Source organism: Strigops habroptila, chromosome 9 (genome assembly GCF_004027225.2).
Source record: "Strigops habroptila isolate Jane chromosome 9, bStrHab1.2.pri, whole genome shotgun sequence".
Classification (NCBI taxonomy): domain Eukaryota; kingdom Metazoa; phylum Chordata; class Aves; order Psittaciformes; family Psittacidae; genus Strigops; species Strigops habroptila.
The window spans coordinates 24,290,386-24,314,269 of record NC_044285.2 but is presented as its reverse complement, the minus strand read 5'-3'; the positions used below and the strand labels follow the sequence as shown (position 1 = coordinate 24,314,269).

The 23,884-nt window shown below is 46.6% G+C and overlaps 1 protein-coding gene across 2 annotated transcripts in view; it reads right to left on the bottom strand.

Moving 5' to 3' along the window:
* The window catches only part of LOC115612592 (vascular endothelial growth factor receptor kdr-like), a 124,425-nt gene that overhangs the window by 31,537 nt on the left and 69,004 nt on the right, over positions 1–23,884 (bottom strand). For both annotated transcript variants that reach the window (XM_030497068.1, XM_030497069.1), the window contains exons 10-16: positions 23,193–23,343; positions 19,967–20,072; positions 11,283–11,391; positions 4,093–4,386; positions 2,003–2,149; positions 272–397; positions 55–161 (exon numbers count right to left, since the gene is read on the bottom strand). In XM_030497068.1, the coding sequence (XP_030352928.1) occupies positions 55–161; positions 272–397; positions 2,003–2,149; positions 4,093–4,386; positions 11,283–11,391; positions 19,967–20,072; positions 23,193–23,343 (1,040 nt within the window). The remainder of the gene's footprint in view (positions 1–54; positions 162–271; positions 398–2,002; positions 2,150–4,092; positions 4,387–11,282; positions 11,392–19,966; positions 20,073–23,192; positions 23,344–23,884) is intronic.

The window sequence follows — 23,884 nt, the reverse complement described above, 5'->3', positions numbered from 1 at the left end:
AACTGGGACTAAGGCCAGGCCCAGCCCCTTTGTGCAGTGTGGAACCTCTCTTACTTTTCTCAGCTTCCGAATGAAGAGGGTCAGCAGAAGCCAGAAGAGAGTAGCAGCCAGCCCAGTGCACACCAAAATGATAACTTCAATGTTGGATTTCTCCTCAGAACCTGTAGGTTAAATGTACGACCAGATTTAAATGCAGCCAAAGTCCATGACTGAGAAGTAGCTCTCCTCACTCCAACACAATCCATGTGTTTCACCTTAGCTCGGACCTCACCTTGTATCTTAATGAAGGCTGATGTGCTGTCCTGGCCCATGTCGTTGGATGCTTTGCACTCATAGAGCCCTTCATCATCCTTTTTCACTCTCTCAATGACCAGGGTATTATTTTCCATGGAAATTCCTGTTGGAAGGGATTGAAGTCAATATTATCACAATAACCTCCATGCCTACAAATGCTTTTTGGAGAGAGACAGGGAACTGAAAGTCAGCTCCCATCCACGCAGGCCTGGTACATGGTGTTGTCAGGAGGTATCTGAATGCTGTGCTCCTCATTGTGCTCAGGCAACTACCTTTCCCTGACACTTTTTTCTCCTCAATACCTGTGTAAATCACTTGGGGATCACTTAACCAACAGCAAATGTGGCTGTTAGTTTATTCTGAGCAGAGAGAGCCTGGGAAAGCTTGTAGGGAAGTTAGGGAAGCGAGGGGAAGATAGGTTTTCTGATAGCAACAGGATACGCTGGGAAAAAGGGAACTCGGTGAAATTACTGGAGAAATCCAGTGTCTCAGAGGCTGTAGGAAGCGATGGGAATTCAAACATGTGGAACATAGAAATCAGGTTATGCACATCCCTGGAAAAATCACTGTGTGAAGTCCTGTATTCACCGGGAGATGGGGGCTAGAGGTGGAGTTTGTCTGGATATGAGCTATGTGAGGCTTTTCTAGATGTAATTTTCCTGATTCATTTTCCTTATTTAATTTTTCCTCATTTATGGCACAAAACTGAGAGATGATCTTGAAACAGGTATGTTTGGGGCAAAAATAGGGAACCAGGTCAGGCTTTGAATCCAAAAGGGAAGGACATTTGGAGTTTCTGGCTGTTCTGCCCATGAATCCTGTTGTTAACAAGAGTACTGCACAGAACTTGCCATGCTCTGTGCTGAAATACTTACCCCGAGGTGTTTTTTCCCAATATTTTATTTATGTTTCCATTGGTTGGATGAGTTACATGCTTGTCCCTCCAGAATTATTTATAGAACTTCAGTAGCTATAAAGAGTTTCTCTCAGAACAGTCTGATGTGAATTATGGATGATCCGAAACTTCCTACCTAGTCCAAGATGCAAAATTAAAGTCACAGGAGCAGCTGCTGACATGGGATTCTCCATGATTTATAGGAGATCTCAGGACAGAGAGCTGGGGCCCAGATAACGGAGCCCATTCTCCCTGTCCTGCTCTCTACCAGCTGGGCTGGGAGCCCCTTCTCACCACTGTGCCATGGGAGACAAGGACAGGATGTGTAACACTCAGTGGGGTGCCCTGGGCTGGCAGGTGGGTGCTGCCCACAGGGTGCTCCCATATCTTCTGACCTGACAGTCAAAGCTGGTGTTTGTGGACCCACCTGACAAGCAGGTACACTCGGTTTTGTGCACAAGTGGTTGTCCCAGAGCAGACTGAAGAGCAGCACGCTGTACTCCTCGGTTTACTAATGCCATGCTAACGCATGCACACTGCCTGGCTGACTGCAGGCACGAATGCTGCAGAAGGCAACCTGCATAAGCACACAGTGGGTTGCAACCACTGGCAGCTTTGACCTCAAAATCCAAGTTGGAGACTGCTGCAGTGGTCTCATAGGTTTGGATCTGTGTGTGTGCTTCCTGAGGCTGGGTACACCATCCTCACTCAGCCGTGCTCGTAGTAGCCGCAGAGTTGTAGGTCCTACGTTTGCAAGTCTGTTATCCTGTGTTATGTACAATATCAGTGTGCTTGGGGAGCAAGTGCCCTCACCTGATGCTGCCGAAATGGGGTAGCCATTCTTCCTCCACGTGATCTGAGGTTCTGGTGTCCCACCGGCTTTGCACTCCAGAATGATCTTGCCGCTGATGTTAACCTCCAGGTCCGTGAGGTTCTGTATCACATACGGTGCTGCTTTTGCTACAAAGGAAAACAGGGCACAGTGAGGTTTGAGGAGACACCTCCCTCAGCTCTGCCATCTGCTCTCCTTTAGCCTCCCACATGGCCTCACTGGGCTGGAAGTGGCAAAGATTTGGTTGACGAGTGGTGGCAAAAAGCCCCTAAAAGATTATGGGAGGAGTGGGTGAGTGTATTTAGTCTATTTCCGAACTGACTAAGCTTAGATTCAGCTTCAGCTCGAACCTCTTTGAGTTTCTTATCCTCTGAAGAAGGCAGAGGACAGTGAGTGGGTAGAGCAAATGCAGAGTGAATACAAAAAAAGAGAGGAGGAGGCAAAGAGGAAACAGTTCTAAGGATTTTGTGTCGTCCATCATGAGTGCAGTTACCTGCTTACTACAAAGCACGTTAACCTCCACTTTCTGTTCATTTACAAAAGGTACAGGAAAGCAGTGAATAAAATCACAAGCACAGCATAAAAAACACATAAAACCTGCAATAAGGACAGGAGCTGGTGGGTGTTAGTACATTTAAAAGACCTTGTTTGCATAGGGGAAGGAGGGCTGGGGTGGAGGGGCATTTCCACACATATTCTTCAGCAGAACTGCCTCTCTGATGTGCCAGACAAATAACAGACCCCAGTAATCCTCAGATGAATGTGATCAAGGTTCCAGTTCTCCCATGGATGTATTCCCAGCTCAGCTGTGTTTTTCCCATAGCCATCATGTGGAGGTGTCTGTGTAGGTGGAAGTTTGACTAAATGAGTAAAAATATCTGCCAGGGGAGAGGCAAGTGAATTGCCTGAAGGCAGAGGAAGCCCAGTGCCTCCCTCAGAGGACGGACCAAGCCAAGCCCCAGCCCTCTAACACCAGGGGGAGATTCTTCCCTTCCTCCGCACTTCAGGAAGAGGCAGGTGCTCATCCCATTTCCTACAATAAATCACCTCGCACTCGGGTATCAGAGCTGTGCTGTGGGTGAGCATCTCCACCAGTGTGTGCCTGCACGTTGGTGCCAGAGTGGTGTGGGCTGCGCAGGGCAGGAGACCGGGTTGGAAATGTGCTCCTGCACTTCAACAGGGACAAAGCCAGCACAGCACAGCCTGGTTTTACCTAAGTGACAAGTGCTTGTGGCAGCAGAGCTGCCCCTTCAGTGCTTCATCAGCCATTGATGTAAGTGGAGAAGCCAATTTGAAAGTCACTGTCTGAAAATGCAGCTTCTGGTGGACTCTGTCTCCTGCTCCCTGGCTGGCTGCTGCTCACTGCAGTTCCACTCCGTTTCTGTGCTTTGGGATTTTCTTCACTGTTGGAAGATACCCAATAAATTCACTCATTCCGGCAGCACTTGTTCTTCTGAGGAGGCTTAGAGCCAATCACTCACTCTCTTCACTAGGAAGCAGAAGAAACATCACTGATTTCCAGTGAGTTTCTACTGTGTTCTGCCCTTTATAGTCATATAGCCAAAGAAATAGGCTTCAGGACCTGTAGTGTTGCTGACTTAATGAAAACAAAAGCATTGGGGGGTTAGATATAAGTAAGAAAATATTGTTATTACAGTAAAGTGCTTCCCACTTACCCAGACTAAATGGTACCTGTCACTTATTATACACTTGACCAGTGACATTTCTGATTAAATCTGCTGGGTTCAAATCTATTTTGGTATCTAGCAGCTGTAAGTGGGTGGAATCTTCCAGCAAAGTTATACAGATCTGGGGTGTCCCAATGATAGAGTTATGCTGTTAGTAATGTGGTGGAGGATGCCTTCCTCCTGAGACAACGCTATCTCCGCACCCAGCATGGCGTTAGGAAGATAAAATGCAGCTGAAATCACCTTTACGTGTAAGGGCGATATTTTATACAAACCCAGCAGTGGCTGGATGTGTAATGTGTGTGAATCCACATGCAGTGATGTTCGAAAGGCTTCAAAGGGAGCAGCAAATGCAGCAGAACCCTTCCATTGGCAGGACCTACCTCTGACGAGGAGCTGAGTGTGCTGTTCCAGCGTGTCGGTGCTGTTGTGCTGCTTCTGGGCTCTGCATCTGTAGAGGCCACTCTGTTCCTGGGTGACGTTAGTGATGACCAGGGTCAAAGAAATGGAATAGCTGTCGGTGTTCCTGATGAGCGAGCCAGCGGGAGCCGCTTCCGAGGAGGGGGAATACCAGCCCAGGTGGCTGTAGATGTACTTGGAGGCCCGGCAGGTAAGCCAGACATCGTTCCCCACGATGGTTGTCACTTGTGGGGCTGTTTGCAACCCAAATGGCACATCTAGGAGGGGAAAAAACATCTTTACAATCATGTCACGACTGAGGAGATCCCTGGTTGCAACTTGATGGTCTAATGTCAAAGCCCGCATGGGATGAGCCAGTTTTAATGGGACTTGCATGAATCTGATCTGTGAATGTACCTCTCACGTCCCTGGGCTGACCTGTGGGAGTCCAGCCCTCAGTAGTATAATCATTACATTTCCAAGTAATGAATTGAAAGATTATAAATAGAAGCAGTTAATGGACTAAGAGAGTTTAATCAAGAGAGATTTCTATCCAGGTAGACAAATGTGTTCGTGAGCTCTTCCCTTTCTATCTGCAATCAGGGCTTGGAAGTATAATTGCATAAGAATAAAGAAACCTGTTCCCATTTCTCAGAAGTAACACTCTTTTTCTTCACCACTGAACAATCTTCCCAATTCTCTCTTATTCCAACTATGCCAAGATTTATTTCCATCACATGTGCCTTGGCAGGTACTTACCTGACCACTGAATGGATTAACTGATCCAGTGACGTATAAGACCTTGAGGCCTTTATATTTAGCAGAGAAACACTTTGAGGCATGAGTCCCATCTACCCAGAGCCTGGCCTACAGACACGTTCCTATCACTGCGTTTGCCACCAGAGACCCACAATTGAATTGTGACTGAAAGAGATTCTTTTGCCTTTTTATTCTGCTAGTTCCATGGTGTATCCACCCAGCAGACTTGAATGAAAGTGCACTGATAACCACAGTGATCTGGAATTACTCTTCCGGTCAGGATTTTCAAGCAGCTGAGGGTCCTGAGGAAGCCCTTATGGATTTTACCAGGCACAGTGCAGGGTGGGACACTTGCTCTGGACCTTCTGGACATGCACAGTGTTTGCTATAAATCTGATAGATGACTGCTTCAGTACCGAGCTGTTAGTAAGATGCTTTCTCAAGTTGGAATGAAATAGATGGTACTTTGGGAAGGACAGAAGTTCAAGGGGAGCATGAATACATTGCACTTGCAATTGGACAAATTCCACATGGGAGCTGGAATCTGGCCAGGGGCTCACACTGCAAACTCCTGCAAGAAGTTCTGCTGAAGCTACAGTTGAGCACAAATAGCAAAGCTGTTGAAATAACTGATCTGTCTTATAATAAACTGTAGATTATATAAAATAGAGAGCCCTGAAGGAGCTTTCAGATATGATTAAAAGTCTCTCTTCCTCACAAGTCTTTTGGAATACAACCAATAAGCTTTGCTTCATGGTTTTTAAAGACTGGCATCAGAAATGCTTTGCAAAAGATCCAAAAAGAGAAAAGACCCCTCAGGCCACAGCTGTGGAAACTGTTATTTTTCTTTTCATGGAATTTCAGTTTACTTTATGCAGTGTTTTGTTAGGCTCGGTTGCTCTCTTGCTTAGTGCTAGCTGTACGCTCAAACTGACTTGTGTGGTACATCCATTCCTCACAACAGATGTCCTGTGGTTCCAACATGTCAAGATGATGCTTATCATAAAGGGGGGAAAATTTGAGGCCAGCAGAACTTCTCTAAACAGGAAGAATTAAAGTGAAAACCCTGGGATGTGGCACGAGCAGCATCTCAGCATCTCCCCTCAACCTGTCAAACCAAAGCAGGGAAGAAGCACTCTCATAACGTGCCTTTTTCTTAGTTTCTCCTCTAAGCATTTGCTGTTTGCTGCAGCAGGAGTTACAGTACTAAGGTAGGTGGATCTATGGTTAGCTCAGTCCTTTAGTAAGCTCAGTGGTCTGGGAGACCTCCTGAGATCCCCTCCCTGCATTCTCCTCTGATCCTACGTGCTGGGTCTCAGTGGAAGTACAAAGGGATTCCAGGTAAAGTGGTGGGTAGGACTTTGGTCACATCACCCAGAGTAAAGCCCAGTGAACCCCTGCAGGTCTCAGGGCAAGCCAACCCTTGGCTGTAAGCACTGGGGCTGGCAGCCCCGTTGGTCCCCACTTCTGCCTCTCAGGAAGCCTTTTCTGCAGGAGAATTTCTCCTTCCGACTCCTGCAGCCTCATTTGTTCTGCAGGGGAAACGCTGCATCTCTGGGGACAGGCATTGGCTTGTGTGTGGCACCACTTTTCCCCCAGCCTCCCATTCCGGGAGCAGAGAGCTGCCTTGGTTTTCCTTTCCTTCCTTCTACTGACATTTTTTATTTAGTATCTTGAATATTTTTAGCTGGAACTTGTGCTATTCTCTTCCATCTTGTAGCCTTTCAAGAAGCTCTTCCAGCTCCAATAGAATATTCATTGATTTTCATTACAGTGGCAGGAAAAGAGTGAGAAAAAAGAAGTCTCTTCTGCTCTCCTCCCTCTTTTCTCCTCCTACCCGGATTATCTGGGGAGTAGCTGCAGCTTCCAGAGCACATTAGAAGTCAGTTCATCTCTTCGACTACTTTGCTTACACAATCTCGAACCTGAGCAGTGATTAACTTCCTCTCTCTGAACAGATACAGTGTTTTATAAGCCTCCTAATAAGTTGGCTAAAAGAATGCACCATGGGGCCTTTTTGCTTTTATCAGCAGTCACCAAACATTTGTCTTTCATATTGTATTACAGCGTAGTAGCCGCGAATCTCACTCTCAGCCGTGTGGGATTCCAGGGCAGAATAGGGAACTAAGCCACTGGGGAAGGTAAGAAGTCAGCATAAATCAAAAGAAAGTCTGGCTCCATTTGTATTTACAAGGAATTAATTGTTTTTAATTTCCTGTGCTTTGCACAATAATTGCTGTAACTCAAAACTTCTGCTCCTTCCCAAATCCCATCCCTGCGCCTGGCAGGATGGGGGGTTGCCATCATGCACGTAGGGAGGGTGAGGAGAAGAAGGGGTGAGCCCTACCATTGGAGACAGCACAGGGCTTTTCATAAAGCCTCAGAACATGTCAGAGTAAGCCAATTGAGAGTGGCAAGCAGTTGTACAACAGCCCAGTTCATACATTGTTCTGGTACCGAGAGCTGATTTTTATCTCGTGTTTGAAGTATTTCTTTCGGGTAGAAATCTTTAACTCTGTTTTACAGAGTTGTTTTTGCAATCAGATAAGCCCATGGAAAAGGGCTTTTGTTATTATTTGTTATTCTTATCATAATTCGTTCATATTCCAAGAACATTCAGAGGTTTCATATGGGTGGGATCCCATTTTGTCTATACAGTCATACAAAGGCTATAATTTGATTTACTGTGCACCTACAGTAATATATAGTTGCCCTTTCCAAGGTGCAGGCTAGAGATTAGAAGATAAATGACACTTGCTCATGGCAGAGAACACCTCCAGGAGGCATCAGGTCAGCTTTTCACTGCTCTGGGAAGGGTGCAGCCTGACAGGGGTGTCCTTTGGTGTGTTAGTGGCTGGTGGGCACTGATGTGAGGCAGCTCTGAGCATCTGATGGCTGTGACAAAATGTCATCTGCCTTAAAAGGGGACGCTCCTGTGAAGACTGCAGCAGGCAGAAGAGGCAGGAGACAGGTTCTGCTTCCACAAGGAACAGTAGCAAGGATTTACACAAAACAAAAACACTGGAATTCTTCCCTGTGAGGGTGCTGAGGCGCTGGCACAGGGTGCCCAGAGAAGCTGTGGCTGCCCCATCCCTGGCAGTGTTCAAGGCCAGGTTGGACACAGGGGCTTGGAGCAACCTGCTCTAGTGGAAGGTGTCCCTGCCCGTGGCAGGGGGTTGGAGCTGGAGGAGCTTTAAGGTCCCTTCAACCCAAACCAGTCTGTGATCCTCTATGATTCTATGAATTAGGGTTAGTCCAGGGCAGGGTGGATAACACTGCTCCTGCATTGCCATGGGAGTTCCTGCTGCCATCAAAGGCTTTAGGAGAGCTTCAGTGGGACCCTGACAGTCAGGACATCTGCAGAAGGAGCTCAGAAAGGCTTCAGGGCTGGCTGATAAGATTTCTCATCACGTTGGACCCCTTATATGGTTTGGTTTCAGCGTGATCTCAACCCCTGCTGACCCTTCACTGAAATGAATTCTGCTGGCAAAGGAATGGTTTAAAAATAGAGCCCAGTGCTATTTGTGGTGTCCGTGGGAGTTTGTGTGGGGGCTCTGCACTGGAAGAACAAAATGGCTGTTGACGTTATCCCACTGGGATAAATACATGTTTCTGAGATGAGAACACCAGGCTGAAGCAAGGCATGTCCCAGAAGGCAGCACCTATGGAGTTTCCCTGGATCACCCTGCCATGTCCCGATCAAGTATGTCAACGCTGACTTAGTGGAACAGGTTTTGAAGGAATAAGGGAGTTTAGCTCCATATCACCTTCAGATTTCTTACCAGGGAGAGGTTAATTCAGCTCAATTCATCCAAGACATTTGAAAGCAGCTCAGGATCCAGCAGCTTGTTTGTCAGTAGGAGATAATGGGAGACCAGGTCTTTAAAACCCACCAATTGCTGCATTAGCTGTGGAGTCCCACAACCAGCAGCTGCTTTGCAGAGAACAGAGCGCTGTGAAGTGCTGCAGACATGGGCTAGATGTTGTCCCAAAGGCCCACACCTTGTTTGTGTGCTCTCAGACTCCAACTCAGCCTTTATCTCAGCTTCTAGCTTCACTCTGCCTACATTTAACCAGCCTAGCAGTTGTGAAGTAGCCTGACAGAGCAATATGCCTTGCACTTCCCTGTTTGGTACCTCACAAACTTTCCTCAATGTCCCTCCGACACCAAGAGAAGAGGCAGCTCCTGGTGAGAGTAACCCAGTGGTTGCTTCACCTCCTCCAAGTGCACCCAGCAGAAGACAAGTGCTTGTTTCCCACCCGGGATGCAGACCTGGAGCAGCAGCTCTTACAGCAGCCCAGCCACTCATTGGAGCAACATGCATTACTCAGGAGAAGACCATCACATAAAGGAACCCAGCAGCAGGTCACTCTGCTGCTATTTTCCCCTGCATCACGACCTACTTTAGGATCAGAATGGCCACATTTAGAAAGATTTCATTTCTTTCTAATCCACAAACACCACTATTTTTAAACACAGCACTTAGAAGTCAGTCATGCTCGTTCAGCATCTGCCTCTTCCCCAGAATGGCACAGACTGACAGTCTTGTCTTCACAAGCAAGAATAGATCTGTCTTGCCAAGCCCTGTTCACCTCCTGGTCTGTTTTGGTGGAAACATTTCCACCATTACCACTGTCTGTCATTTTGTCCAGTGATTCATTTCCTTCATCATCAGAATTGGATGATTAAAGCATTTGGGTCTCAAAACATTGCTAGATTGAGCTTAAAATAAAAATCTGAAGTATTAACTCACTGTGGGGGAAAAAAACTACATATCTTCAGTATTAAAATAAAACAGAGTTGTGAATGATGCATGGATGGATCTAACCCTTTGAATGCAAATAAGTGAGGTGCTTACTTAGTTGCTCCAGCATTGGTTTTAGTCCTCAAGTGTTACAAAGTCCTGGGAATAGCTTGGGACATATGGCTTTGGGAACGTAACCCATCCAAACACAGCAGCTGGCACAATGCAGAGCAGAAGCAAACCCACGTGAACACTCAACATTTGGAGGTGGTGAAGTGTAAAGTTATTGGCTGGTGTTCAGCCTGCCTTGGACATCTTGAGGACATCTTATGTCTGAGCTGTATCTCCCAAAGGTGAGATAGGCACCTTGAGGGGTTCTTTTGTACATAAATAAGAGTTAGGGCTTTTGGAGGCTTTAACCCTCTTCTGTCTCCTTAAAGCAGTGTTCAAGGCCAGGTTGGACACAGGGGCTTGGAGCAACCTGCTCTAGTGGAAGGTGTCCCTGCCCGTGGCAGGGGGTTGGAACTGGAGGAGCTTTAAGGTCCCTTCAACCCAAACCAGTCTGGGATTCTATGAAAGAAGCTGTAAATGAAGGTAAAATCTTTCCCCACATGGCACCAGCTTCACTATCATTGGGTGACATTTTCATATTAGCACTTCTGTATAAAGGAATGGGGACAATGTTTGGTGAGCCCTTCTTTGGGAACCAGCCTGATTTGAACTGTGCTGAATTACTTTAGAGCAATGGGATCAAACACCACAGGACACAGGAGGGGCAGAGGAGAGCAGAGCACTGCCAGGAGGCAGCTTTGCCTCAGAACTTGTTTCATAGGGAAGAAAGGGAGGGAGAATGAGACATTTACCTTCCAGGCCACTTCTGCACTCTTTGTTCTAAAACTTGTTATTTTGATGCAAATTCTAACAGCCAACATGCACTCATCCAGAAAGTGAGCACAGAAATGATTCAGTTTGTTCTGCTTAAGCACTTGAACAAGGCTGTCCCTGGACTCTTCTCTCTTTTTAAACTCCCATCTCTCCTAAAAGCATTATTGTAGGCCCTGATCTCACTACTGAAGAATTTGTGTGTTGAAAGGTTAAGCAGATATTTGTTTGGATTTGTGTTCTTTGGAGAAATAGCATGTCCACCTCCTCCTTCCTTAAAGGGCACTGCAAAGGCTAGTTGCTGAGGCAGGGATCCAATGTCACAACAACTCGCAGTGATATCAGCCCTGGATTAAGTCTCAGTATTGGCCTTGCTCACCTTTGCTGTGTCTGCTGACTGAATCAGAGACCAAGCGCTCTCCTGGGGCAGGGAGAGGCTTCAGGCCTTTGGAAGCCTCCAAAGGACTTTGCTTTTGCTGGAGGTTTCATGAGGACAGTGCTCAAATGTCATGAGTGGTGCTTTAAAACACAAGCAGCAAGACTCAGGGCCTGCATCTGCTGCTTGAAAAGGGCAAAGGAGGCACCAAGTCCGATGCTGGACGTGTCAAACTCAGCTGTGCACTGACCCAGGATCCAGGATCCAGCTTCACATGTGGTGAAGAGCCTGGGAGTGCTCCAAGAACACACCATGCAGCAGTTTTAATGAGCACTCACCAGCCACATGAAACCTTCAGGTAAATCAGATCATCAGCACCTAGTTTTCGTGTAGTGCCTCTTGTGTTGCTTACCTGAGACATAGAACTCGATGCTCCTCTCTTCTTCTCCGATCTTGTTTGAAGCCACACAGTAATAGATTCCTGACGCACTGCTGTTTTCCATAGTCAGTGTGCTCACAATCTGCAAGCACAGAGAAAAGGCTTTGAGTGTACTGGAGGCTTTGCAGAGAGGCTGGAGAGTGGTGGGTGTGTTTTATGGTAGAAAAACAGTTGACAAAGGAGTTTCTAGTAATGAGTGAAGCTCACAGACAAGTGCTTTTATAAAGGTCTTGGTTTCTCATCTCACATCACTTCAGCCCAGTTAATTCTCTTCCTTCCTCATTCCTAAACCTTCCCATTCTCTTCTTCCTGTCCTTCCCACAAAAACCAGGGTTCCCCTTTGACGCATCACCAAAGGTTCTGTGTGACACCATCAGCCAAAAGCTGAAGTGAAGGACCTGGAAGATTCATCTCCACTGCAAATGCAGCCCCACATCCATCTTACTTTATTGTCTGCTTTTCAGTTGTGGTTTCCATGGGTAACAGGACACCACATTTGCATGGGAAGCAGGTGATTCCTAGGGATGTGGTATAAAGGATTTTGCTTTGCTTTGCTGTAACCCCAGAGAAGGGAGGGAGTGATGTGATCCCATTGGGCCCTGGCTTGCTCATATAAATTGTGCTTAGAAACCCTTTGTTCCCATAACCCTTCCCCAAAACTTGTGTGGTAAGTAAGGAAGCTCTGGAGAAGCTGCCAGTGCTGTGACACTTGGCAGATGCAGAAGGGAAGGGAGGATCATGAAGGAGAAGGAAGGAACACTTGTCCTGAGCTTCACCACACAGAGAAGGGAAGTGGTTCAGTTATTGATGGGGCTGAACTCAAACACATCCTTAAGAACTTGTGCTCCTCAAACATCCCAAACCTTGCTTTTGTCCAGGGCCTTCCTAATGAGGAGCCAGCCACGGCACTGCCCTGTCCCTGTCATCATGCAACATCTCCAGCTCATGCAGGACTACCCAGGTCATGGCTTTAATTATCTGTAGTGCTTCCTTTGGGCTGCTGGCAAGAAAGCAGGGTCTAACCCACCAACACAGAGATGTTCTGGCAAGAGTACTTTGCTTCCCCTGCAGCCATTCACCTGAGGAACTCTGAGCCCTCACATTTGGAACAAATATCACTTTCTTTGCCATCCTCTCCAAGGACTTAGAGAATCAGAACTTAAAACACCCTCTGGCCCTTTGTCCTTATCTAGAGAGAGCGCTTTGAAGTGCACAAAGGCATCTCTGGACTTTCTTTTTAATATCCTAAACTAAACTCACACAAGACATTCCTTTTCTCCTCATAAAGCTGCACCATGAATGTGTCTGTAGCTGTGCGGGATGTCTTTTCAGAGAGTTATTTAAGATTTACTGAGCTTTGGCACTTTAAATCCTGTAGGGAAATGAGTTTCAAAGGTTTTGATCCCATGTGCATTTTACATTCTAATGGGGAACATTTTCAGCAGAATAACAGGTAGGTGGAAAAATACCTACTTTTCATGGGCACCAAACACACAAATTAAGTGAGAAAAGGGACAATTTGGGGGTGAAAACAGGACCCAGCTCCCTCTGGTGTCCACCAAAGAAAGAGCTGTGAACTGCTGACTTCTTTATGATGTGAAAATAGCTCTAACTTGGAGATAGAATCACCCAGAGAACCCGTCTGCTCCTCCTCCTCTTTCTATTCCTGTCCCAGTGGGCCTAATGCCACAGGTTATTACCAAGCACATGCTGAGAGCACTGCCCCTGCCTTTTGAATTACTGCTGCATCAGGACCAGCATCTTTCTTCTCATGATTACTGGTCTTAGAGTTGTGTATTTGGGAGTTGAAAAAGCCGATATAAATGTACATGCTGAGGACAGAAGGGGATAAATTTGGACAGCTATTTAATAGCTATTAGTCTTGTGGAGTGACAGCTCTAGATGGGAAGTTGAGGGAAATACTGTAGAGCCAGTTAAAATTGTAAAGGGAATGTAATTATCCATGTTGGGATATGGCCAAAGTGTTGGGGGTGACACTGTTACTCTTCTAGAAACTGATGCAGCGCCTCAAGCTGCATTTGGTGGCCCAGATGTGAATGCACACGTGTGCTCATGGACACACAGAGATGCCAGCATCTCCCACTGCATAACCCAAGGAAAGTCTGACATGGTAGTGGGGGAAAACTAGAGCAAAGAGCTCTACAGAGATGTCATCGTAGCTAAGCTCATTGTGTCTGGCTGTGAAGGTGAAAGATGTTAAAATGATGGTGGGAAACAATCTGGGGACAAACTGTTGGGAAAAAATGACTGAGGAAAAGAGAGAAAGTTGTTTTCTTGTCTGAATGCTCCAAATCACTGTTATGCACTTGGATACCACTTCGCTACACACCTGAGCACAAAAGATAACACTTTACTGCCTTGTCTTAGAACTAACACCGCCCAGAGTCCTCCAAAATGTGACTTTTGGACCAGCATCATCCAGCAGAGAAATAGATGAGCTGGAAATGAAGGATTTCAAGTGATTTTCTTGTAATAAGATGAATCCCTTGAAATCATTATGCTTCATCTTCTCACTCTAGCTGTGTACTCCCGGGTAAATCCCTGAGATGGGAATCTAGTTATCTTTCCAGCATCTTACATAAAGTTCTCAGTTGCCAAACCAACCTAATCCTGGTTTAATCCTCAACAGCGTGATGCTTTGGCACATTAACATGCTATACCAAAGGGTATCCAAATCCTTCTTCCCCCTACAAGACCACATAGTTTTGTCTTTAACCAAAAGGAACCTGAAGGAAACCTTTAGGAAGCCGGCAGTGGTATCTGACTTTGAAGTATCTGGCTGGTAGGGATGAGGATGTTGTTCCCTTAAATGCCATCCCCATACTTTCAGTGCAAGCATTTCAAGTCTGCAAAAAGTAGTTGAATGAGAAAATGGTTTGAACTCAAGCAACCAAACACAGGAATCTTTTCCCATTAATAACAGTGACAACTGTTCACAGACTTCTCCGTGGAGTGGCACAGTCCCAGCGTTTGGGCACCTGCAGCATAGAGAGGGAAAAATTCAGTGGGGATAATCTTTGTGTTCTTAGTCCATGCACCTGGCAAAGTATGTTCCAGTCCTGGAATCAGGGCCAGGATAGAAAAGTTTGAGACCTGTTGGAGTGAGTCCAGAGGAGGCCCCGGAGCTGCTGCGAGGGCTGGAGCAGCTCTGCTCTGGAGCCAGGCTGAGAGAGCTGGGCTGGGGCAGCCTGGAGAAGAGAAGGCTCCTGAAGGGGAGACCTTAGAGCAGCTCCAGTGCCTAAAGGGGCTCCAGGAAACCTGGAGAGGGGCTTTGGACAAGGGCCTGTAGGGACAGGCCAAGGGGAATGGCTTTAACCTGCCAGAGGGGAGATTGAGATGAGCTCTGAGGCAGAAGCTCTTCCCTGTGAGGGTGCTGAGGCGCTGGCACAGGGTGCCCAGAGAAGCTGTGGCTGCCCCATCCCTGGCAGTGTTCAAGGCCAGGTTGGACACAGGGGCTTGGAGCAACCTGCTCTAGTGGAAGGTGTCCCTGCCCGTGGCAGGGGTTGGAACTGGACGATATATTCCACTAGGAAGATTTGTGGAGCTGGAGCAGAATCCTGAGAGTTCACCAAACGTCCTTTGGGCTGGTTTTGATTGCCTGGGTTGCATTTGGAAGTAAAGGGCTCCATTTCCTATTGCTTAACATAAAGGCCACCCAATACCGCGAGCCCAAAGAAGGGCTTATTAGCTAATAAATAATTACTATAAAAGAATACACTAAGTTTAACACTCAATAAGAAAAGCAATAAAATGAGTGATCTCTGAAGAACAGCTATGACAAGTAAATAGACATTGCTGCTGGGAAAACTTGTAACAGAATAGTTCAATACAGTCCATATGTCTTGCACTGTAATGTTCCTGAACTGATAAAAACAAGCCATTTTAGAAGCAGCCAAATAACATTCCACAGCCATGTACCATGAGTGTTTGAAGACATCTTGTAGTAAGGACAGAGCAGCAAGACATTTTTTTAAGCTGGAGCCAGCATGAATTAATAGATCTTGTTATTTCTTGCTTTCTCTTTGCTTTGTCTAATCCCCCTCTCCAACAGCTTTAGTTAACAGTTCTCTCTTGCACTTCGTTAGCTCTGTGTGGGTGAGGATGAGGAGTAGAAGCTGTGGGTGGGAAACTTCTCAGCTGTGTAACTCTGCCAGTGCTGGGGAGGAGGCTGCTACAGGGAGGTGGAATTATAGGAACTTCAGCAGAGACCCCGCAAAGAGAATACTCAGCTAGCTCCCAATCCATCTACTTGAATGGCACAGCATAACACTTATTTTTATAGCCTGACAATTCTGATCCATGAGCTTAGTTCATTCATTCAAAACATGCTAAAGGATGGACTGAGAACAAGTGATAAGAGAAGTCTGGGAGTTGAGTGGGAACTTGGAGGGTTTGCTCTCATCTCTGGCAGTGGGTGTTTCTCTCCCTCTAAAATGAGCACAATCCTTGCTTTCCTCATGGAGAACAGCAGAGCGGGTGGTAGTGCTGTGTGATCAGGAAAGGTGCTGTACAAGGCAGGAAATGGAATACTGGAGGAACTGGTGCACATTTCTAGTACGGATGGACCGATGGCTCTCTGGCCCTAGGGCAGGTGGGTAGGTGCTGGCTAGTTATGAGCAACCCCCAAGCTGCTTCCTCACACCAGTGATTGCAGCCAATGAAGTTAAGAAGGCAGAGAAGACAGAGGGACATTTCTATGTCCCTGCTGCCAGCCAGGCTCTCCCAAGAAGACCTGACAAGCTCCTGTGCTTAGATAATGCCTGAAACTTCTGGGCTTGTGTCCCAATAGTGGATGCTTTGTTCAGAAACCCAGCCACAGCACTGCTCCCCTTCCCCTGCCAGAGACTCATGTGGCAAGGCCTATGGGAGCTCCTTGAAATGGGCTCCCTCCCAGGGGGGCACATTTAAACAGCTCTACTGAGATGCTCACACACGTTTCACCAAACACATCCCACTACTCCAATCTCCTCTTTTTGCTCCTTCAGGAGGTTTAAACCTGGCATTTTAGGGTGAATTTTCTTGAGTGGTGATGGATTTCTGTGCTTTTCTGCTGTGTCCTGTTCTCCCAAGCTCAGACCAGTATGTCCAGTTTACTAACAGGGAAGAAAATAAAATAGCATCCTAGATCCTTGCAACTGGAAGAGGAAATTGAGGCAGTTCAGGCAATCAGGGGTGTTTCATCTGGTGTTAAAAACACCTTTTAACACCTTGGTGTTAAAAAGCAATCTTCAGAGGTAGCTACATGGGAGTTTAAATCACAAAGGGAAAGGTTTAATATTGACTCAAAACCACCAGGAAAATTACAACTAGCACGATGCAGTTGCCTCAACCACTATTTGACCAAAACCTTAGGAAAGTACATCATAACGTTAATGACAACCACATGCTTTTCCTTAGGAATGAGACTCAGCCTTAAGAATACAGGAGGGGATGAAATTCACTTCTGTATCTATGGAAAAATAGTGGAATAATCATTATGGTGAAGCTGGGAAGAGACCTCTCAGCTTTACATGCCGCTTTTGTCAAATAGATGTCTAAAGATCACATCAAACATCAGTTGTCTGCTGGAAAAATCCATGCTCACTGCCCTGCAAGATGGCTTTGGAGCAAGGTTCTGGATCTGGTGGATTGTTCCCATATTCTCAGCAGCTCTATAAAGTTGGTGCATTTTTAGGCAGGTCAGTGGACCAGCATCTAGTGCTACAGTTCTCCAAGGGTGACCTCTAGATATGCTGAGAAATCTTTGAGACAAGGTGAATTCCACCTTCTGCTCTGAGGCTCCAGCTATCACTGGGCAGGCTCAACCCACACAGGAAAAATACCCCATCTCAGCTAATCCCAGCTTCATTCCACAGTCAATAAAAGCCATGCTCAGACTCCAACATCTTTATTATTTCATCTGGCTAGTCAATGCAGATGAATTACTTGCTAGGACGTGGTGGGAATGGATTGGGCTGTTTCCTGTCTATTCCGTTTGTGGTGGGAATGACGACTGATAAAACACAAGGAGAAGGCTGAAGACTGTGAGTTTTCATCAGTGTCTCTTTTTGAATTATATTCTATTATCTAAAGACTTAACCCAGATAGCCTTGGACTTCAGAAAGGGGGAAGGAGAGGAATTATCTGCTAATGTAAGCAGGGAGACAAAGTGCTGAAACCTGAGATGCATACAGTCTAGTTTTATTAATTTGAATAAATCTTAATCAGGACATAAAAGTTATTAGGAAACACCTCAGAAGGTTTTTTCAACCAGTGGATCAGCAGGAGATGAAAATAATGAATATACCATAAATTGTACAATTGTGTAGCTTGTAAAGCAGTACTTTTATGAAACTTTAGTAATGAAATACTTGAAAGCTTAAGGTAAAGGGTTGTAGGCTGAGCTTTTGAACGTGTCTGACAAATGAATGCTGCAGGATGCCTGGAGCCTCCAGAGAGCAGAGATGGCTGTGCAGGGCAGGGCAAGGAGCAGCCTCAGGCTCCTTGTGGTACCCGAGGTGTGAGCAGCAGCAAAGCTTGTAGGGAACAAGAGGAGCCCTTCTAGGAACAGCGTGGGGTCTTTGTGCTGAGGTTCCCTCATGGTCCTCACTGCCACCACAGGGTTCTGCCTCCCTTCTCCAGGCACTCTGGTGTCCACCGTTTTTCACAGGCAGGACATGGGGGTGTCAGGCCTGAGCTGTGGGTGGGTGCTGAGGTCTCCTCTGTGGGAGTGGAGCTCTGTGTCCCCTCTGATTGCTGTACCTGGAGATTGCTGCACCTTTTCTTTCTAGGGAAAACAGGTGATGGAGAAAGCTGGGAAGTACCTAATGATGCACCAGCATAGTCTGAGGATGTGTTTGGAATGCCCCGCTGGATCCAGGAGCTCTGTGTCGCTCCTAAACCACCTCATTCAGAGACTGCAGCCAAATCTCATCTTAAGTCCCCTACCAGACTAAAATTTCACCCAGTTGCATCCTCAGCAAAGTTGATAAAGGAAGAAGTGTGAGTGCTGCACATATGCATAAACCAAAGGTTCTAATTTTGTGTGGTGGAGGTGTCTCACTGTCCCAAGAGACAGTTTTTGAGTCACAGCAATTGTGAAACCCTTCACTTTTATATGGGGACTAACATAACTTTAAGAGTGATCATCAGATATAAACTAAGCTCCTGGACACCAGATCATGTATTTAGACAGAGACAAAGAGTAGTCATGAGAGCCACAAAACTCTTGCCAGCCCATGCAGCAACCAGAAGGTCTTAGAAAAGGAAGAAGCTCTGTAGGTACATGTCACCAACCTCTCTTTTTACAAGTAATTAGCACTTTGTAAGGAGCTGCTTCGAATACTCTTAGAGAATACATTAAAACCAGAGCTAAGGAGTACCATGCCATATAAATAAATCCAATTTATAAATATCTTCCAGCGAGGGGAAGGCTCAGCAGTGAAATGTGAACAGTGATTTTCTCCTTCCCAGCCCAACCTCCATGTTTTCCAAGCTCTGGTTTAGATTACGTTCAGAGCTGGAAAGCTCCATGAGAAAGAGCAGATGGTTAAGGCACTGATCCTGCCAGATGCTGATTTAGGCTGGACCCAATCCAGAACAGCACTTTAGCTTTGTGCTTAACTTTAAGCATGGGAGTAGCCCAAGAATTATCATATGCTTCAAGGTACACCAGGAAACAAGCTGCAGCATTCAGCACCTTGCAGGAATAGGCACTAAACTATCTGGAGCATCTACCTCAAAACCATTCCTAAAGCCACAAACCTCTGTAAAACCAACAGGGATAAAACAAGTGTCTGAGCCAGACCACAGCATCTTCTCCAGGGCATGGCTAAAGTCTGTGAATCTGTAGCAGAACAGATGCAGCCATTTCTCAAGGATTATCACAGAATCATAGAACCACAGGATGGTTTGGGTTGGAAGAGACCTTAAAGCTCATCCACTCCCAACCCCCTGCCACGGGCAGGGACACCTTCCACTAGAGCAGGTTGCTCCAAGCCCCTGTGTCCAACCTGTGTCCACATCACCAAAGGTACCCGGGAGGCATTTAACAGATAATTCATGGCTGGGATCATTGCAGTTCATGCAGGAAGTGTGCTCCCAGTGCTGTTTGGAAGAGGAAGCAGGCAGGGAAGTGTAGAAGAAAGGAGATCTTCCCACCTTCATTGTCTTGGTAACATGGTTGGCAACCCAAATGGGTAAAGAAACATTGACAGCTCCAGGCTCTGCAAATGAGGCTGTTGTAGGCCTCTTAAATTCCATAGCTGTTGAACTCTTGCTACTGGGAGAGTAGGCAAGGCTGGGCAGCACCAAATGCTCTCTAATGCAAAGCGTTTTAATGTACTCATGGGCCTTATCAGTTGTGTACACTTCACAGGACCACTCCTGCACTGCACCACCATTACACTTTCTCAAGTCTGAGGGAGACAGAGAGGGTTTTGACCCAAAAGTCTTTGGAGAGTTTTAACCAGGGCATGTGACATCATTGCCAGAATGCCGGCATTTGTAAACAGCAGGGATCTGAGCGTGATCCCAGGGCTGTGGAATGTGAAGCATGCCGACAAGCAGCTTGGGAAGTGCAGGAGAGCTCCGTGTGAGCGCAGCGTCCCCTCTGCTATTCCATGACATCACTGCTCAGGCTTCCACCAGGCACATACCTTTCGTTTGTCCCCGTGCTTCAGGGTTATGTTCTCGATGCTTCTGATCTTGTTGCCTACGACCATGTTCTCCTGAACCACCATTTTTTGCCCTTCGGGGATGCATCTGGGGGTAGAAAAGCAAAGGTAGAATTCAAGAACCCAACTCACGGCAGGTAACCCAGGGAGGCATCATTAAAGACAGAGAATGTCATTCTTAGACAGTAGTCTTAGCTCTTAAAAGCTATTGCGGCTGGAGATGGTGACCTCTTTGTGAAACCACTGCATTCCTTCATCACAACATGTCAAATTTACTTCTGAAGCACCTTGACAGAGGTGGACAAAGACCAGTATGTGACCAGCAAGGAAACCCCCAAACTTCCTGGAGACTGAAAACAGAAAACAGTGAACAGCTAACGAAATCATGTGGGTTTAATGTGGCTGGTAGGAGTTTCTCTCCAGCTCGGTGCGGTTGTGGCTTTGGAAGTGCTCTCCTAGCACTTGCAGTGCATTTCAGGATTCAAGATGCCAGTCAGTCAGAACTGTGGGGAGGTGAATGTCACCGAGTGTGTCTGTATCTGCTTGGCTTTCCAATGTGAAGTGAGGGAGTAGAATGGATAAATACTGGGATAATGATAGCTCCTTTGATATTGCACATTCCCCAGCAGACAGCCATCTGTCACTCGGTGATCAATCTTCATTTCTAATTGTGGGCAAAGAGCAGCGTGTGTAGCATGTCATGCAGAAAGGTGTATCTGCATCATCCAAGGCAAAAGGCTTTTCCATCTTCTTTAACTACAACCCTTGGAATAAATGGCAGAGGCACAGGCCTTCTTATGCTTGAGAGCACAAAGGCTTCAGCAGTGCTCCTGGCTGAGGGTGCTGCCAGCTCTGCAGCTCAAAGAGGGCTCTCATTTTAAAGTTGACAGTTCATAGAATCATAGAATAGTTTAGTTGGAAAAGACCTTAAGATCATTGAGTCCAACTGTTAACCCAGCACTGCCAAGGCCACCACTAAACCATGTCCCTCAGTGCCACATCCACACATGTTCTAAACACCTCCAGGGATGGTGACTCCACCACTGCCCTGAACAGCCTGTTCCAGCGCTTGACAACCCTTTTGGTGAAGAAATGTTTCCTAACATCTCATTTAAACCTCCTCTGGGACAACTTGAGGCTGTTTCCTCCCAGCTCCAGTCCAGCGTGGCTAGAGGTTACAAACTGTGGCTCTGGGATGGCAAGTTAGTGAAGTCAAGGTGAGTTCAGTTCCACAATCAGCTGCAAATGCACCTTGCACAAGTCATCATGGTGCACAACAGGAAAGTGTCCTTATGGCCTCCTCTGCCTTAGCAGGGGCCCTGCACTTCCCATGGCTGGTCCGAGCAGCCTCTGAGCCCACCACAGCAGATTGGGATTATAGGAGTTAATATGAATAGGGACTTTTATATGTGATGACCAAGGGCTGATGCTGCAGAAAACTGCTCCATAAATCAGCCATGCCTTTGCCAAGTCCACACAAGACACATGGGCAACACCCTGGGTTAAGAGAGGGTTTATAGCTCTCCAAAGAGCCTAATTAGAAGACGTCTTGAGTGACTTCCTGCAAGGCACAGTTCTGCCTTGAGGATGAAGGGAAAAAAATCAAAGGAAGCAAATCACATCACAGCTCTAAGGAACAATGATAGTGTTCTGGGATTCAAAGTGTGCTAGTGAGGAGGGGGAGAGAAAGAGAGAGAGAGAGGAAGTGAGACAACAGAAGGAAATGGGGTCTGTGTCATTTCCCACAGGAATCCTCCTACAGCTTCTGCTGGAAAAAGATAAGGCTGCCCCGGAGGCCAGGAGAGGTGGACGCCACTCTGCAATTGTATTTAAATTGATAAGATCAGAGAGCTGGAACAAGGGTTATATGAGGTCTTTTGCCACCAGGTCACTTGTTCAAATCTGCCTTAATTCAGCATTCATGACCAATTCCCTCTCCCTAGACAGAAAGGTCTGGAAAAGATTTCGGGTCATCCCTGTGGCTTTCCTACAGAATGCATAACCTCGTTCCTTACGGTGTTTCCATTCTGCTCTTGTTGAACTCTGAAGCAGCAGCTTGTGCCTTCTGCTGAGCTGCGATGCCAAGAGCCCATCCTAAGCCTACAGCTCTCTGCTGCTGTATTAGTGCAGGAGCTGTGTAACTACCTCCATGAGGTACTTCCCTTGTGGAAGGACACAAGGTCACATTTTAGACCCAACCTGAGACTAGATCACCCAACATCACTGCAACTGCTGCAACAGAGAACATGGGAAGGGAACTTCTCCTTGTGATTTTTGCCTCTCTCGTGGCTTGCCATTGACAGCAGTGAGAAAATAAGGAACCATCCAGGAATTTTCTCTCTTGCTTCCTAGACCTGCCTTCATTGTTTTATGGATGGAAAACCTGACTTCAGCCCCCTCATTGCAGGGAAGTGTTGAAGTGCAGTCAGACTTGTTATACATACCTCCTTCATGTCTCTTGGGCGTACCAGGGGAAGCATTCAGACCTCAGCCAAAACCTCACTCTGCTCATGTAAGAGCAGGAGCAAAGAAGACATCTACTTGTATATGGCAAATCTCAAAAGGCATCATGTGTTTTATCTTGCCTCACTTCTCTCTATGACAGTTTTGACCCAGTGACTTGCTTCTGTGTCTCTGCACCTCAGGCTGCCTCCAGACTTGAGCCAGGAAGGGCCCTCAGTGGGGTGTTAAGGCCTTGTTACTGCTTCCAGCTTCTGCAACACAGATGCTGCTGCAGGAGCCCCTGCTCAGTGTGCACTAGTGAAGACAGCCCTTAGGAAGTGGCATAAATTCCATATGGCACCTAACTGAAGCCAAATCTTCAGCAGGTTTGTCTGACAATAGCTCTTGCAGGGGAGGAGAGTGTTACCTCTATGCAGAAAGCACCTATCTGGTTTTTAACTTGTCAGCCATATAGGCTGCATCAAAGAGGTGTGAGAAAAGATCATGGTAAGTCAGAGGGACATTGCTGGTCAAGTTAAAGAAAATTTAAGCCTGATCTTTAGTCACTTTAAACTTATTTGACACAATTCTCATAATATCAAAGGTGCTTGTAACTCCAAGATCATACCCAACTCGATGTCTGCTGGGTTCATAACCCCTGACGTCTTTAGGTGGGGTGATTTTTAACCGAGATAAGTAAGGCAAAACTGACTTGAAACTACCAGACTATTCTGCACCGTGTTCACCCATAGGAATGTCCACTTACAGCATGTCTGTGAGGCTGCAGGGCTGCCACTTCCACTCGATCTTCGGGTCAGGATTCCCGCTTACGGTGCACTGGATTTTGTGTTTGCTTCTTAACTCCACCCGCTCAATCTTATCAAAGTCAGTTTCCTTTTCGTAGATTTTGGGCCTCTCTAAAGAAAGAAAGAAAAAAGACAAAACAATAAATGCAAATGAGCAAATTTACATCATGGTCATGGTCCTGTTTCTGTTAAAGGTTTTGACACTTTCTGCTGTTGTCACTAAGCAGTGATTTAGTAATGGGAAGTTGTAGGGGAATTACCAGCAGTGCTGAAAGTGTACATTGGCAGAAACATAGACTCACAGACTGGTTTGGGTTGAAGGGACCTGAAAGCTCATCCATTTCCAACCCCCTGCCACGAGCAGGGACACCTTCCACTAGAGCAGGTTGCTCCAAGCCCCTGTGTCCAACCTGGCCTTGAACACTGCCAGGGATGGGGCAGCCACAGCTTCTCTGGGCACCCTGTGCCAGCGCCTCAGCACCCTCACAGGGAAGAGCTTCTGCCTCAGAGCTCATCTCAATCTCCCCTCTGGCAGGTTAAAGCCATTCCCCTTGGCCTGTCCCTACAGGCCCTTGTCCAAAGCCCCTCTCCAGGTTTCTTGTAGCGTCTTTAGGCACCAGAAAGGGCCCTGCTCAAAATGGGTATTAGTTAT